This window comes from Protopterus annectens, chromosome 15.part0, assembly GCF_019279795.1.
Source record: "Protopterus annectens isolate FY-2018-M chromosome 15.part0, PAN1.0, whole genome shotgun sequence".
Classification (NCBI taxonomy): domain Eukaryota; kingdom Metazoa; phylum Chordata; order Ceratodontiformes; family Protopteridae; genus Protopterus; species Protopterus annectens.
Window position 1 is genome coordinate 251,968,413 of NC_056749.1, and position 18,605 is coordinate 251,987,017.

Sequence of the window (18,605 nt, forward strand, 5' to 3'; positions counted from 1 at the left end):
ATATTTGTTTTCTGCTTTGGAGCAATTCAAAAGAGTCCAGAAAATGGTAGGCCAGGCTCTCCAGGTGGTGGGGTTTACACTATTGCTGCCATTACTATATTACTATACTTAACATGTTCACCGCTACTGAGAAAAATGTATGTGCATGTGCGTGTGTGTGTGTGTGTGTGTGTGTGTGTGTGTGTGTGTGTGTGTGTGTGTGTGTGTGTGTGTGTGTTTGTGTAAATAAATACACACACTCATGCACATACATATATATATATATATATATATATATATATATATAAAGAGAGATATAATTTTAATATTTAACTATAAGGCTTTGTTATTCATTGGCTTTGTTTTCTTCCAGTTACTGTGTTACAGCTCTAAACAGTACTACTTACACCTATGTTGGTGTACCTAATACATGTGTTATAATCTGTTGTATACTAATGTGTTCCATTGACATTTTTTAAATTGCTTTTCTCATTTCTTTTCCTTCTATAAACTGTTTAAATAAACTGCACCACATAACACTAACCACTGTATTTATGTCCTATACTATTCTGTTTTTCACCATTTTTAAAATTATTTTGCTTTGTAGTTTTATTTTTCTGTTTTTTTTTCCCACAGGATCAGTAATGAGGTAGGGAAAGGTGAGTCAGTAGCCAATATGCTCTGTACAGAACATCATACCAGAAGCTGGGTCTACAGCAGTCCCCACACCAGTCACCCTGAAGGATGATGAAGGTCATCCTGTGGAAACAGACTTGGAGGGTCCACTGGTAGCATATGTTGTTGCATCTGTGGTCAGGCAAACAGGCCTTCCTGGGTCAGCCAGTTCACATTTCTGTAGTTGGTGAGACCTAACATGGACTAACAGCTTGATGTCCTAATTGGGACCATGGCCTGTCTTCTTTTGTGGCTTGTGTAGTAGCACAGCTAAATATTCCTAACTTTTCAGCTATCAGACCTTGAGCTGTGGGACCCTGAGTAAACTATCTTGTGAGATGTATTCAAAGTAGAACTGAATGAGCTTTGGCCCCAGCCATGAGAAAGTTCATGGCTGGGGTGAAGGCTACAATAGAGTCAAAAGGAAAATGTGAGTCACATCCAAGAGAATGTCCACACCTATAAGATGAGGCAACCTTTGACAGTTTGAAGATTGTGACTATCCTGGGAATGGTGCAAGACCATAGTGCCCAATTCCCCATAGTCACGTTGATGCACTTCTGGATGCCAGCTGGGATTTCACTGACCTTAACAAGCATGAATTATTCAAGACCCTATAAGAGGTGGTCCCTATAAGTGGCAGCATTCTTAAAATGGCTGAAGATATTTGTACAGGTAAAACTGCACACTGAGCAGCTCTGATATCATCTGATTAGTGTCTATTGGTCTGTTTTTCCCTGGATCACAGATCCACAAGTCCACTGATTAATGCCAATGGTAACACCCGAGTCTAGGAATATTCTGGAGTCATGGTGGCAATGACAACCTCCAGACCTCTCCCCAGTGATCTGTGTGCACACATTAGACATGGGGAAACCCTCTGATGCTGCCCGTGATGGTACTATCATGGTGCGGCTGACACAACTGGAATGACCTGTGCAAAGCACAGGTTTATGCCAGAAGTTCATCCCTGACCTCTGCATACCCCCCCCCCATTTGGGAGAGAGGTAGTGCTATTGTATCCTCAAACCATGCCAGGTGCATGATCTCATTGTTATTAACTCTAAACCGACATCAGGCATGTGTCAACCTGTGCAGGATTTTCTACCAGTGGAACTTGTGAATGCGTATTGTGTAACTTCCACCACTTTGTGGCAGATAGACTGCTACATGCCAAAAAAAGTACATAGACTATGGGCATATAGGCTACAGGCACCTACATACCTTGAGCTGCAGGTTGTCTTTATTGCAGTCATAATATCGCTGGCTGACATAAATGCAGATATGCATGTCTGATTATGTCATGCACAGGTGCTAGGCAATGCTTTAAAGGAATGGCATGTGCCATAACTCATCTGTGGTATCCTGTACAGACACTTAGGCAGTCATCACCAGCCTAGGTCCCATATCTAATCCTCCACCAGGTATGAAGTTTGTTGGATTGTCAACACTGATGGATAGAAAGATTTCTTCTGTGTCTGTGAGATACTGTTCTGTTAGTTGAACACCCCAGCAGTCAAGCTGTACCTAGCTTTTCCTGAGCCTTCATCTTCGCATACAGGAACATATTTGTGATCCTATTATGGATACTCACTATAATGATGTCCTGCACCAGTCCCAGACCACACCTGATCCAAAAAGGCTTTATCTACTTTATCCCTATAAAAGATATGCCCACTATGTACATGTAGGGCATGCAGCGTCCTGTGTGGTGAACTTTCCAGCTGTTGCCATGCTTTTAGTGCCACTAAAACTCTGGTAAACCTGTGGGTATACATGTGGATTTGTGTCGGTATGCAGAATAATTTATGTCAACCAATGTTCTCATTGTCCTTAGCACTTATGTGGTTGTCACAGCCATGTGCACTGCTATAATTTGACTGTTCTGACAGTGCGCTACAGCAGCTATGGCCATGTGCACTACCATGTTGTCCCTTGTATCCATGCTAATAGTGTTATGTGTTCAAATAATACTAGAGATCCAACACACTGTATAGTCTATCCTGATGTCTGTGTGCATATGCAACAGTGAGTAGACACAATGCGACAGGTCTCTCACTGAACATGCTGCTGTCCCACCACTCTGGCTGGCTGCTCCCCCTACCCCAAAGGATTGCAAACTCTCTTCCTGATTCCTGTTGTGACAAAAGGAGGTACTGCTAGAACAGCTAGCTGGAATTTTGTAAATAATTATATGTCATTGGTGAATATCAAAATGATTTATATAAGATGCTTGTGTTACAAATGTACTTGAACTGTATGTCACGTGTATATCAAACTACTTGTACAGACATGTGTGTGTGTGTGTGTTGAAAAGGTATTTGTAAAATGCTTGTGTTTAACGTGGATCCACAGTGTGCCCTACTGGAAGAGAACAGCAATGTATATGTACCATTGTAACTGTTTAAATATATATATTTTAACAGTGGAAACTGGAATACAGAAGGCTAACTTCAGTCCATCAAACTTCAGAAAAATAACTGAAATAAAATTACTTTATGGCTAGGCCATAAAAGATGGTATCTTTCAGTTTTCAGTGCAGTAAGAGAGACAAAGTCTGTGCTAGGAAACTTTCTGTATTGTCTTTAGGGTGAACTCATTACTAGTTTTGAAAGCATGAAAGATTGCAATTGCTTTATGACTTCAATCATCTGCCAGAGATCTGAGGAGATGTCCTGTCTGTATATTTTTACAGGTAGATGCTAAATGCTACCAGCTGCCATCAATGGCTGTTTTGGTCTGGGGACTAGAAGTCAGGTGACAAGAAGTGATGTCATTCTGCAAGCTAACCCAGCAGTAATATTTGAGATAATATTTTGAGAATTATCTTAGTGAGACAGAGCATTTTGCATTCTGTCTTGGACCTAAGCAACAACTAGAAGATCCATTTACCACGTCTGCCTTGCTCTGTTAGTAAGCTCTTAAATTCTAATATAACTCTCTTAGATTCAGCCGGGAATATAGTGACGCTTAGTTTAGATAGTTTTCTTTATTTATCTGAGACTGTCATGCAATGTTGTTTTTAATATTTCCTGTGGTTTGAACTCTGATGTCACTGTAAACATAAATTTAGTATTTTCATGTTCCATTATTATTTATTATTAAATATATTTAAACCTTTCATTGTGGCTGATCTATGTAGAAATATTTAAGTTTTGAGAGTACGTGTATATTTATTTGGTGACACTGTGTGGGCCAATTCTAACAGCCTTGCTCTTGGTCAAACTATCATTTGCATTAGTATTAATATTAGACAGTGAGATTGGACACCCTTTGTTAAGGGCCTTAAAGTAGCTGATAATGGGTTCTGATGGCAGTGAAAACTACCTTATATTCTGGGCAGGAAGGGGCATAGCTAGTAAACCTGTGCCAGTGTGTGTGTGTGTGTGTGTGTGTGTGTGTGTGTGTGTGTGTGTTGTAAAATAAATCACCAAATGTGTGTCTGCCAGCTACTTGGGCAGGGACATGAAGAACTAGTTGGACAGAGTGTTGGAGGACTTGGCTTGCAACCCTGGCTAAGGACTCAACTCTATAGCTGTGCCAGTGGGTATCTTATTGGGGATCTGGAGAAAGAGTGAGAAGCTAGCCACAGACTGACTGTGGTCTTTGTGTGCTCTTAAGGGAAATTGCACTAGCTGCAGAGAACTGCATCTGGAAATACTGTGTGTGTACTTGTCATCTTCCCATTGAACGTCCCCCACTGGTGCCAGTGGTGAGGACTGAGGCTCCTTGATTACTGGTCCAGTGGTGGGTCATCACACCTGTGTCCTAGCCAGATGAATTCTTGCAACAGGACTGCAACCAGTCCTGCCTGTTTCCTATCAACCTGAGTCCTCAACATCCTATCGCATCCATGTTGCAGCCACTGTGTGACACTGTATGGGGCTAGTGACTGCTGTGCTAGGATTCCTCACCATTTATCTTGTCTGCTGTCACTTTTTATGACAGTTCACTCTGACATCCATTTTCTTTGGCTTCTCTTTCTTGCTTGCTGTAACACTATTTCCCTCAAAAGAATGACCACAGTTTTTATCTCCCTAAAATGGACCACATAATGCAGCTACTATGAATGGGGTGATTAAGTGTGATCATCTCCAAATCTTACCAGTAACACAATGTGTTATCACCCCAGTTCCATACTTAGGGACCCACTCTTCCTTGTACAATGGACTTTGAGTCACATATGGTATGCATGTATGGGAAGCCTGACCATGCTAATTAGAGTTCACATTGCACAATTGACCATGGTCATGTTTGATATCCAGTTTCCCATCCTGCTTGTGCATGGGCATGGAGGCCACAAAAGGTACACGTATGCCTGTGGAGACTGTCTATGACAATGTCACGCTTGTCTATGCTACTGACCACCTGCATCAAACTACCATAGATGGGCACTGCACTACTGAACTGCCCATCAATGTGCATCATGTGCTGTCCACAATATGAAGCAGTGTGTCCTGAATACCATTTCTGCTGATGGACATGACCTGCTAAATAGATATGGCATTAGCTAGATCAGATTCTTGAAAGACTCCTGAGTGATGCAGCAATGAGTACAGAATATTTTTATACCTGCTGCACATGGAGCATTGCAGCCACCTGTTGGAGGATTATGAAGGTTACCTATAGAAAGTAGACAACTGGCATCCATTCACCATGACAGCAATTGATGCCACTGTACCAACATAAATATAGTGTCTGAGCAGGCACCATCCAAACTTTCTCTACCAGTGGGAAGTGGAGGTTAGGGGGAAAAAGAGAGAGAGAGAGAGAGAGAGAGCGAGAGAGTCACAATATGACAGTAAGGAGTCTCTTTTTGTTGTGTAACTGTTCAGTAGTAGTGGGTCTTCTGGTATAATGGATATGCTGTGCTCGTTGATATTTGTTTTCTGCTTTGGAGCAATTCAAAAGAGTCCAGAAAATGGTAGGCCAGGCTCTCCAGGTGGTGGGGTTTACACTATTGCTGCCATTACTATATTACTATACTTAACATGTTCACCGCTACTGAGAAAAATGTATGTGCATGTGCGTGTGTGTGTGTGTGTGTGTGTGTGTGTGTGTGTGTGTGTGTGTGTGTGTGTGTGTGTGTGTGTTTGTGTAAATAAATACACACACTCATGCACATATATATATATATATATATATATATATATATATATATATATAAAGAGAGATATAATTTTAATATTTAACTATAAGGCTTTGTTATTCATTGGCTTTGTTTTCTTCCAGTTACTGTGTTACAGCTCTAAACAGTACTACTTACACCTATGTTGGTGTACCTAATACATGTGTTATAATCTGTTGTATACTAATGTGTTCCATTGACATTTTTTAAATTGCTTTTCTCATTTCTTTTCCTTCTATAAACTGTTTAAATAAACTGCACCACATAACACTAACCACTGTATTTATGTCCTATACTATTCTGTTTTTCACCCTTTTTAAAATTATTTTGCTTTGTAGTTTTATTTTTCTGTTTTTTTTCCCACAGGATCAGTAATGAGGTAGGGAAAGGTGAGTCAGTAGCCAATATGCTCTGTACAGAACATCATACCAGAAGCTGGGTCTACAGCAGTCCCCACACCAGTCACCCTGAAGGATGATGAAGGTCATCCTGTGGAAACAGACCTGGAGGGTCCACTGGTAGCATATGTTGTTGCATCTGTGGTCAGGCAAACAGGCCTTCCTGGGTCAGCCAGTTCACATTTCTGTAGTTGGTGAGACCTAACATGGACTAACAGCTTGATGTCCTAATTGGGACCATGGCCTGTCTTCTTTTGTGGCTTGTGTAGTAGCACAGCTAAATATTCCTAACTTTTCAGCTATCAGAGACAGAGCCTTAAAAACAATTGTATATTGTTAATATCTCATGTGGATTTTTAGTAAATGAGAAACTGAAATCTCTTGAGAAGTTTAAGAAAATTAGAACTTGAAATATCTTGTATAAATATAATGCAGTAAAATAATGTTCAGCTTTAGCTTCCTTATCAGCATTGTTACAAAGTCTCTGAACAGCTTATTGTATTGCAATATCTGGATAATAATATCTAACTGTTTAAATTGAAATAAAGTCCAACAATTTCCCCTCTCACTCCCTCTGTACCCGATCCAGACTACATATGTGATTATGTTTTAACAAATCATCATGTCCTTTCCATATTGATATATAATTTATATTGTGTTTTAATGCCATCTGATTTGTAGTAGATTTTTAACTAACAAAGATGCAATAACCATCTTTAAATGTTGATTTGTTTTTTCCGTAAGCACCACCAGTAATGGCTGGGGTTCATAGACATATCGCACACAAAACACTGCTAATTAGCACATGTATTGGTCATTCATGAGGTGTAAGTGAATCCAGAAAAATGCCAATATGTCTATTTTAGTTGTCATCTGCCTCATGCATCAGACTTTTCAGCTAATAGGACTGCACAGGTCTGCAGTATTCATCCATGAGTACCCACCATTATATTCTTTTTTTACTAAATTGTATACATTTTTATATTAACAATAGCAGTACAGACCACAGGTAAATGTTCATTTCAGATAATTTCTTAGATGACACCTGTAGAGTTCTTATAAAATGTAATGTAGTTAAACATTTTGGAAAAGGAAAATATACTAATCAAAATATTTGGATTATTAATAAATGGTTGCAAAAAAGGAAGCACTTTATAAATCTTTACTTGTAACCATATCTTGAAAAGTTTCAACTATGTAAATAAGCAATTTGGGAGTTTTAAGATTGGTAAAAGATGTGCTGTATGGTAATAAAGATTTAGGATTATATAGCTTAACTTTTTAATACAAATTGCCCTGATACAGACCTGAACAGAACCCAGTAATATTTGTTATTGAGAAAACCTATGACCATAAATACTTTACCAATTCTAGCAATCAAACAGTATTGGTAAACTTTTGGCATTTTTAATCCTCCTGAAATTTTTGGAAAAACTGCCATAAAATAAAAAAAATTCTAATGACTTTAGAAACTACAAATGTATATAAATAAATTGTCAAGTCCAGTCTGTGTATTTTAACAGGAATATTAATAGGAGTATTGTGCGTAATAAATTACTTTACACAATGGCTAGCAGAAACTTCTGTCCTAAATAATAGATTCTTCTGCACTGTGTTTGCATTCTGATACATGAGAATGTCTTGGATTGCTAACTTAATATAACAAATTGCACAAAGAAATGCATTCATTTTAAAAATAGCAGTTGTAGACATTATAGAAAACTTGCCATCTAAAGGGCTCAGCTCTGATTCTTTTACCTAAGCCAGTAGTTACCATTTTACATTCACAGAGGGATGTTGTCGAATATCCAGGTTGCAGTGCAATATAAACCGCACATGAATACAGAAGATTACATCACGTATGTCTAATTTCTCAATGACACCAGAGTGGATGATAATGCAAAAGATTTGGCCAAATCAAGATAAGCAGCTTGCACTGAGCAACCACTGTCTAGAGCCTTTGTAACTTTTTAAAGGAAACTTACTAGATTCATGAAGCAGTACCGGTCTTTCACAACTAACTGGGGTCTAGACCACTTATGTTGTCTATATTTGCATAAATGAGTTCTGCTAAGAATCACTGGTGAAGCTGATGGCCCTGAAATTATCCAGGTCCAAAGAAGGGCTTATCTTATTTAAGGAAGTCAATGTGACTCTTTTCCATACATCAGGCACAAACCCTATTGATAGGCTGTGGATGAATAGTTTAACTAGAGATTCAAATACTGCATACTTTATGCTGATGATAATTTAGCCTTATATTTTGTCTGGTTCAATGAATATATAATTTTTAGTCTTTGAAAGGAGTTTTAAAACTTGTTCCAAAGTATTTCAGAAGAAACTCAATTGTTGGGGGTGGGTGTGATGCCTCTGCACTGGCCCAGTAATCAAGAAGCCTCAGTCCTCACCACTAACACCAGTGAGGGATGTGCACACTGGGAGGATGATAAGTACATACACAGTAAAGTACAATTTCCCTTAAGAGCACACAGGGATCACAGTCAGTCTGGGACTAGTTTCTCTTTCTCTCTCCAGATTCCCAATAAGACTCCCCACTGGCACAGCTATAGGGTTCAGATCTCAGTCAAGTGGTTAGCCCAAAACCCCCAGCACCCTCTCTGTCCAACCAGTGCTTTGTGTCCCTGCCCAAGTAGCTGACACACACACACACACACACGCGCGCATGCGCACTTTGAGATTTGATTTATATACAAACACTCAGACACCCCTGAAGAAGGCTGGCACAGGTTCACTAGCTATGCTCCCTTCTGCCCAGACTATACGGTACTACCACCTGCCACCAACCTCCCTTATCAGCTACTCTAAAGCCCTTACAAAGGGTGACCAATTCTACTGTGTAATGTTACTATTATCCAAATGGTAAGTATGCCAAGACTTTAAGGCTATTTTAGAGTGGCCTGTACAGTGTTACCAAATACATACAATTAGCTAACAGCTTAAATATCTCTATACAAAACCAGTCACAATTAAAAGGTTTAAATATATTTAATAATAAATAATAAAAGCACAAGACAATACTCATTAACTCAGCACAGTGACATCAGAGTTCAGAATCACAGAAAATACTTTAAAACAACATTGCAGAACACATTAATACAGAAAACATCTAGAGTACTCTTGCTATATTCCTATCTTTAAGATCTACTATGCCCTAAATGTCTTAATTACAGAGCCAGGCAGATATAGATGAGAAGTGCTGAAGAGGTGTTTACAGGTCCAGAACAAAACACAAAATGCCCTGACTTTCTCTCTGAGATAGTTCTTAAATTAATAATACACATTACTGCTGGGTTAGCTAGATGACATCACTATTTGACACCTGCATCTAGTTCCCAGGCTAAACAGATATAAACAGAATTTAACATGTCTCTATGAAAAATACTTATCTGTTCAAAGCTGACACTTATCTCTTAGAAGCTTGCCTGAAACTAGAAGTCATAAAACAATTACCTTGGAAACCTGTAATTACCTCTGTTTTCAGACAACAGAAAGAAGCCTCTAGCCTAGACATCCTGTTTGTTAGCTGAGATAAACCAACTTCAGATCATAAAACTCTTTACTTATTTTCTCAGAGTTTGCAAGTTAACTCTGTATGTCCCAACCTCTGCTATGAAAACATACATTTGCATAGGCATATAGTCCATATACATTTCTGCTGTTCTTCAGCAGAGTGCACTGTGGTTACATTTTTGAAACTCAGCACATAAAGTTTAAGCATAACATATAGTTCTCTTGCATTTGTATTTTATAAAATTCTATCTAGCTGGGCTGGCAGCCTTCGCAGTGGGTAACAATTTATTTATTTATTTGTTTGGATAAATGGGTGGTTGAGCTGGTGAACTAGCCCTTTTCAGCAATGATCTTGTCTCAAGTGAGCACCAGTAAAAAGAAGTGCATACAAAGAAATAGTTTTGAAATTTACCAATAGTAAAATGCAATAACATACAAGAGACAGTTTTGACAATTTACATTAGTTGTCTGCAAAATAAAGTTACGTTTTTTACAGTTTTGTTACCAGACAATAGATTATTGCAGTAGTGTAGCTAGGGCAGGTGAGAGACGCAAATGCTCTCGGTACAAAGTGTTGGGGGAAAGATCAGCTAATCTCAATATTTCTTTAATGCACCACTGGATTTTAAAAGAAGGTTTGTCTAGGGTCAAACCTGAGTGCTGTAGCACTCTGTGCAGGGAATAAACTGTGACAACTCTTTGCAGCATTGTAGCAAGCAATTTGCCACAGTTTAAAATAAAAAAAATCATTTTTTCAACTAAAAACTAGAGAGCTGTCATGGTCCATGCAGACAGGGTATAAACTACAGTTTAAAAAGGAGAATGCTTTTAAACTAAAGCATGAGCATTGTAGTGCTCTGTGCAGGCAGAGTATAAACTGTAGCAACTGTTTGCTATAGTGCAAAAGTAGCGCTCTGTGCAGGCAGAGTATAAACTGTAGCAACTGTTTGCTATAGTGCAAAAGTAGTGCTCTGCGCAGGCAGAGTATAAACTGTAGCAACTGTTTGCTATAGTGCAAAAGCTGCAGTTATGTTGAAGGAGCTTGGGGGCAGGGCACAGAAATGGCAGGAGGGAAGGGTGTGTGTCGTGCATCTGGCCACCTGTTTGTTGAGCCTGTAGAAGGAATATGTGTTTTTATTTATTTATTTTTTTGCTTTCCTCTGATAATATATTGGATATATACTAAGGATCAGAAAAGTGATATTGAAATGAATGCGCTTAGTGCATTGCTGTACTTCAATTTCCTGACATAACTGAAAAAAAAGATTTCTAGATCCTTTGTCATTTGTAGAAACCTTATGCTTATACTCCAGCTTTTATTTTCTAACAGTGCTCCTAAATTTCCTGCTGGCATATTTTGGTAAGGACTTGAGTGTGATCTTGACGAAGGGAAATGGGATTTCTTAAAACTATTCATTATTTCTTACCTGTAATACAGTTTATAAACACTGGAGTTCCACCAGAGAGGTTTACTCCAGAATTTGCCATTATATTTAGGCAGAAGGGGGTGGTGCAAGTTAAATTTGGAGATGCATGTTTTGCCTGCTCATTTGGGTCTCTTTTTAAGGGATATCTGGGAATTCCTCCTAAGTCTTCTACAAGATGAAATAGGTTTGGCCTAGAGAAGTCCTTAAAGAAAGTTTCATTTGGTGTGATGGGGTATCACTACACCTGACAATGAAAATGACTGATGTGTGGTCCGATTTAATTAGGAATGGGGAAATATGGTATGGATGAGACATATTGGTATTAACAAAGTCTATGAAACAGTCAGTATATCTACTTCTTCAGGTGTAAATATGCCAGTCAATGCTTGGGTACTTAAAGTCCCCTAGCAAGAATGTTTTTGGTTTGCTAGTTAACTCCTCAGTAGTGTTAAGGTATGATCTTTGTGAAACATTAATGCGGATCTGTAGCTCACAATGCAATAATACTAAGATTTCTTAATGATGTCTTGGATCTTTGGAAGCTCTGAATTAGGGTTACTGTTAATTTGACATGATGTCATGGTGTTACTGATAGATACAGATACTTCCCTGAAGTTTACCAAGGGCCAGAAGGTGGGTACATACTAAATCCTCCTACACGGGAGCACTGTCATTACATTGAAACCATGTCTCAGTGCTGCACAAACACAAATGTTTTTGCGTTGCTGGACAGCCTCAAGTTCTGTCATCTTGGGCTCCAAGATGCTCTCTGAATCTAAGTTTAAATGTGTTATGCTGGTATGTCCAAAAGGGGAACAGTGCCTAAAAAAGGCATTGTGAGAGCAACCAAGTTCTTAGTCACTACAGAGAAACCTTGATATGAGTGGTGTAAGCACTGGTGACACCTACCATCTAATCCCACACCAGCACATACTGGATCTCCTTAGAGTGACATCAACTACTTCAACAATTGTTGAATCCACTTATCTTATGTCAATGTCTAGCTATAATTCTTGGTGAAGGCAAGCTACCATTCCATACCAATGTCTTTCCTTCCTTTAATACATGCATGGCAAGTTGCATCATGTCTCTCCTCATGTCCCTCTGGGTAGAGAGCCACAGATTATTAACTTCCACTGCAGCCACCACTAGGTTGTCATCATATTTGTCTTGTTAAGGGACTTTAGGGCCTTTGTGGCATCATAGATCCTGGCATCAGACAAGCATCTTACAGTCACCCTGTTCCTGTTCCATCTGCTGAGTGTGGAGTTTGTGTCATTAACTACAAAATCACTTATGACTAAAACATTGACATATTTGGAATTTGAAATAATTTTTTTCTAGCAGTTTTAAAAGGTAGTAGGAAAAGCAGATAAAAATACTGACCATACATACATGAGAATAAAACCTAGACTAGGTCACTAAATAATAGAAAAAAGTATAACGCTGATGTGAATTAGATTATCTACAAGTGCATATCACTAATGGATACATATGTTTTCCGTAAAATTGAGGTATACAGTCTGGAGCAATGCATATTTGCATTAGTCATAAAGTAATGTGATAGTGTGAGGGGAAAGCAGCTGAATATAATATGAGCAAATAAAAACATCAAAAAAGGAAACTGTTCTACTGCTCTGTGCATTGCATTATTATTTGTATGCATGAATGTGTGTGTGTGTGTGTGTGTGTGTGTGTGTGTGTGTGTGTATATATATATATATATATATATATGTATATATATATATATATATATATATATGTATCTTAAGGCAAGCCTTTAATGATGAACACAGAAAAGTCTGCATATTGCAGGGCTGTCTATATATTTGCAAGCAATGTTTTGGATTAGAATTAACCTTCTTATAAATTATATTTTATAACAGAAACAGCACATGTGAAGACAAGTGCAAAAGCTTACCTGTCAATTCGTAACTTGCAAACAATGCCTAATATGTCAATGACCCCTTCCTCTTTTAGCTGTTGGCAACCAATTGTAGTAGCAATGAAGCAACCTGTGCGTCCAATTCCAGCACTAAACACAATAAAACAGTTGGGTTAGAGATACCAGATTCTGCAGCACATTGCTATTAACAAAGTACCTGTATCTGAAAATCAGTGAAAAGTCATGCACCAGAAGGTACAGTGTTGAGCAAGTTACTGCCAGTAATTGGTATTGTCTTGTACAGCATAAAAGTACAGGTCCTCTGTACGTCAAACACTAAAGACCATTTTAAACTAACTTGCTTTACAATCATTCTGCTCATATCACATCCGTTGCAATTTCCACACCATAATTTAACATTTGCAACATTGTCTGGGGCAGACTGCTACATAGTTCAGGAAAAAATACATCCCCTCATTTATGTTTACAAAGCTTTCAGGAGAAAGAATAAACTTCATTCCATCTTGTTCACCTTTTCAATTGTATGCAATGCCCACCTATTTGAAGAATAAAGAGAAGTTAAGCATAAGACTGTAGGTGGCATCTTTTTTTAGTTGTAGTATCTCATTTAAACCTGAAAGGTTCATGATGTACAAATATCTTGTCAAATACAGGCCACATTTAGATATACATCCAGTCTGACTTGTGATTCTCTCTACAGAGTAAATCAAACCTTTGGTAGGATACACTGCAATCAGGCATTAGGGCACCTTTGTTTCAATGTGATATCCTGACCATCACAAAAAACTCTCAGTGCTTTTGACTCAGTCGGCTCCATCGTACCGCCCGGTACTTGGCCTCTGATCAGCCCTCGTACTGAAAGCCTTGCAGGGAAAAGAATAGCCCTAGCGGCACCCTACCTGAACTATCTCCACCCTGTCCCACGGACTTGAACAACAGACAAGGTTCACATAACATAATCTTTATTTGAATATATTAGTGTTCTGTGAGCCTAACTGGGTCTATAGCACTGTGCGATACCCTATTAGACTGATCCTAATTCTATGCCTGCTCCTACTAAACCTATTAAACTGTGTAAGAGCTGCAAACATTACAGGGTATTAAAATGGGCTAAAGTTAAAGAAACTAGATAGCAAATATATTACCTAAAAGAATATTATTACAGAAATTTGGCTACCTCTGCATACCTGCCTAAGGTAATATACTCAACCAGTGGTACCTCCTGGTTGGAATAAGCCCCGCTTCCCTGCTCTGCCCCACCCCCAAACCTCCTACAAATGCAAAGTTAGAAATACACCTAAGGAAACCCACCATTATTCAAACGCTCAGTCCTTTTGACTCAGTTGGCTCCATCGTACCGCCCGGTATGTACTTAAAAGTATGAAACGTACCTTGTACTAAAACTTTGACTAATGTAATAGTGGAATGCCTGTTATCTAACTGAATGTATGCTGTAGCCAGTCTAATTCAAAGCATCTAGTTGCAATTAACTTGATTTGGTAGCTAAACTCATCTGATAAAACGCTGAGGGTTGCTGATAAACTTGCTGTACATATAGCGAACTGTTGAATTGCCTCTATCTAAACAATCCGTAGGCACTATTGTTATCTAGTAGAGCTTTAATTTTAAGTCATTTTAACATTTGTTGCCGAGTATAGAGTTACTAGCATTTTCTATGTAAGTAAATAATACAGTTGCCAGCTCTGTGACTTATTGATAACATTGTTGCAGTCGCCAAGCTAAACACTGTGGAATTATCTTAAATGTTGGCTAATGAATACTGCCTGATATTATAGCTGTATTTAGTCGATAGTGTGTCTAATCTGAAACAGTAGACAGAATCTAGCGACATAACTGCTGAAGTAGCGTACTACCTAAGTGCCTGCCCTATGCTTACTTAATTTCTTGCCTTATTTATCTCCAGGTACTTGGCCTCTGATCAGCCCTCATACTGAAAACCTTGCAGGGAAAAGAATAGCCCTAGCGGCACCCTACATGAACTATCTCCACCCTGTCCCACGGACTTGAATAACAGACAAGGTTCACATAACATAATCTTTATTTGAATATATTAGTGTTCTGTGAGCCTAACTGGGTCTATAGCACTGTGCAATACCCTATTAGACTGATCCTAATTCTACGCCTGCTCCTACTAAACCTATTAAACTGTGTAAGAGCGGCAAACATTACAGGGTATTAAAACGGGCTAAAGTTAAAGAAACTAGATAGGAAATATATTACCTATAAGAATATTATTACAGAAATTTGGCTACCTCTGCATACCTACCTAAGGTAATATACTCAACCAGTGGTACCTCGTGGTTGGAATAAGCCCCGCTTCGCTCGTCCTCGCTATGCTCGGGCTTGCTTCGTGCCCCACCCTGCCCCCAAATTCCACCCACCCCTACTATTGCTATATTTATACTCATCTAACCATATCTCTCTCTCATCCCTGTCCTATCACTGTCAACCCTCAAGTCTAATCTCCTCCCCTCTCCCTAACCCCTCCTATGGATCCCCAACTCACACTCTGAACCAATCCCAATTCTAACTTTCAGAATGAGATCCAACATATCTCTTTCAGCGCCACTGATTGCCCTCTACCTCCTCAATATCTACGAATGTCAACCACATCTTGGCTTCCACCACCCTCGAAATCAAACCATCTCGGCTCTTACCCTAAACACAACGGCTCCACCCTTAAATTATCACAAACCTGTCCCTTTCACCAGTATCACGTCCCAACTAAATAGATCATGGTCTATCTCCTCCAAAACCAGATACTATTACAAAATACTTAATAAAGCCTTGAAAATCTCTATAACTGTCCAACTCGGTCTAATGACGGATGGTGACATTCACCCTAATCCAGGACCCACCTCTCCCACAAACCCTCCACCCAACACTACCAACAACTTCTGTCCAAAGACTAGATCTAAAAACTCTCTCCTGATATGTCACCTAAATATCAGGAGTATTAACAACAAGTTCCATAACCTACATGCCCTCTTGGAAGTTTACTCACCTGAGGTACTGTGTCTCTCAGAAACCTGGTTGAAACCAAGTATTAAAGACAGTGAAATCATTCCACCAGTGTATAATATACTTCGTCTACACCGTGCCACTAAGAAAGGAGGAGGTGTAGCTATCTTGTTTAAAAACTCGCTAGATATCATCCTTGCTCCACAACAACCCCCCCCCCCAATTCAACAATGCTGAAGTGCTTCTCTGCAAATTTCAGCTTAACTCAATTAAATCCCTATACATTGCCAGCATATACATCCCACCAGGTGACAACACTAGTACCTTAGAAGACTTTCTACAATGGCAGTCATCTAACTATCCCCATGAAACTATGGTATTAGGAGATGTTAACATAGACTGGAACAACTGTTCCACTGAATCTCCTACCACCTATATGAATCTTTACGGTTATACCCAACTCATCTCATCACCCACTAGGTTAAACAAGACTTACAACAAGAGCAGCATACTAGACTGGATACTTGTCAACAACCACCAAGGCACCCTCCCAGATGACCTAAGCGACCACCTACTCACCTTCATCATCAAACAAAAAGTATATAATAACCACCAAATCTTCTATAAAACTATTAGGTCCCACAAAAATGTTAACCTTACCGCCTTCCAGAATGAACTCAAAGCATGTAATTGGGCCATCCTAAAAAATCTTCCACCAGATGATGCTGTAGCATATTTTAACTCCAGATTCCTAGCTGTCCTAGACTCCCATGCTCCTAATAGCACCCTCCGAGTCAAAGCTAAGACAGCCTCCTGGCTCTCAAGGGCCACCAGAACTAAAATCTTGATAAGGAATAAAGCATGGGATAATTGGCGTACCACCAAAGACCCGCTCGACCATATTAAATTTAAACAGTTAAGGAATGATGCCAAGAAAGCCATACTGTTGGACAAAAAAACCTATTACCAACACCTCCAGGACAAACATCAGAAGAAACCCCAAAAATTCTGGGCAGGCATTAACAAACTGCTCCACCCTGGCCAAACTACCACCCCCACCCCATCAGTATCCTATCTAAAAACTCCAGTGGAAACTGCTAACAGCTTCAATAACTTCTTTACTAAGACCATCCAGTCACTAGCTAGCCAACTACCCCCCAGCAACCCCTCTCAGTATTCCTCCTCTACTACTACCACCCAACTACCCTTTAACTTTCAGCTGGTATCCACTTCAACCATCAGATCTCTACTCACTAAACTAAAGCCCACTACCTTAGCAGCAGATCTCCTTCCAGGAGAATACCTACAGAAAAGTGCAGAGGCCATTGCATACCCCATTTCAATAATCATAAACCGCTCTCTATCTGAAACCTATTGCCCCTCTCTCTGGAAGGTCTTTCATGTCATACCTCTTCATAAAGGAGGGAACTCAGTAGACCTCTCTAACTACAGGCCAATAGCCATTCTATCACCACTGGCCGAAACACTCGAGAAATGCGTCCATAAACAATTATCCCACTACCTTACCCAAAACCAACTCCCAGCATGGCTTTAGATCTCACCATAGCACTACTTCTGCCCTCCTATCCTTCGCAAACACTATCAATACAAACAGAAACAATAACAAACTATCCTCTGTTCTCTTCCTAGATCTTTCTAAGGCCTTTGACATGGTCAATCATCAGCTACTCATCCTAGCCCTGAAACGCTTGTCACTTAACAATGACCCCATCAAATGGTTTCAGTCATATCTGACTGAGAGAAAACAAGCAGTATCATGGCAAAATACCCTATCCACACAACTACCTATTACTCTGGGAGTCCCACAAGGGTCCATACCAGGTCCCCTCCTCTTCTTTATCTTCATCAATGACCTACCCACTACCACCCCAAAGGCCACTTGTATTCAATATGCAGATGACTCCACTATAATCTGCACAGTTCCACCTTAGCTGAACTTATCACACTAACCCAGAATACTTTCTCTGAGGTAGAAAAATGATTTTCAGATTGTCAGCTTCTCTTAAACCCTCAAAAAACCAAACTCCTAATATTCTCCCCTAATAGTAAAACCACCTCACCATTTTTTACTCTAACATCCAACAACGGCATAACTATCTCCCCAGATTCACACACAAAACTTCTTGGGTTCACAGTAGATAATACACTAAAATATGACTACCATGTTAATCAAACTATCAAATCTGTTAACAAAAAATTGGGCTCCCTCTATAGGATCAAATCCTTTCTCACCCCATTAGCAAGAAATACCATTGCCCGATCCCACTTACTTTCCACCCTACTTTATGCTTCCCCTCTTTACACTAACCTAAACAATGCCTCTCTGTCCAAACTTGCTAGACGCTATCACCAAGTGGCCAGGTTTGCTACAGGAACACCCTATAGGACCCACCATTGTCTGAACCTATCTCAACTAGGATGGCTAGAATGGCCTAACCTGGTCCAATATAATCAACTCATTATAGCCCATAAGGTTCTATACCATCCTGAATACACCCCTGCCTTAAACGATATCATTAAGCCATATAGCAACCTAAGGTCCCTACGCTCTGCCGACA

The 18,605-nt window shown here is 39.4% G+C and overlaps 1 protein-coding gene across 2 annotated transcripts in view; it reads right to left on the reverse strand.

The window, feature by feature from the left end:
• Positions 1-18,605, reverse strand: part of PTPRR (protein tyrosine phosphatase receptor type R) — a 1,539,596-nt gene that overhangs the window by 287,196 nt on the left and 1,233,795 nt on the right. Inside the window, exon 12 of one of the 2 annotated variants that reach the window (XM_044057006.1) lies at positions 13,060-13,173. In XM_044057006.1, coding sequence (XP_043912941.1) covers positions 13,060-13,173 — 114 coding nt within the window. Of the gene's footprint in view, positions 1-13,055; positions 13,174-18,605 lie in introns of those variants that run through there. The other variant, XM_044057007.1, reaches the window with a different exon arrangement.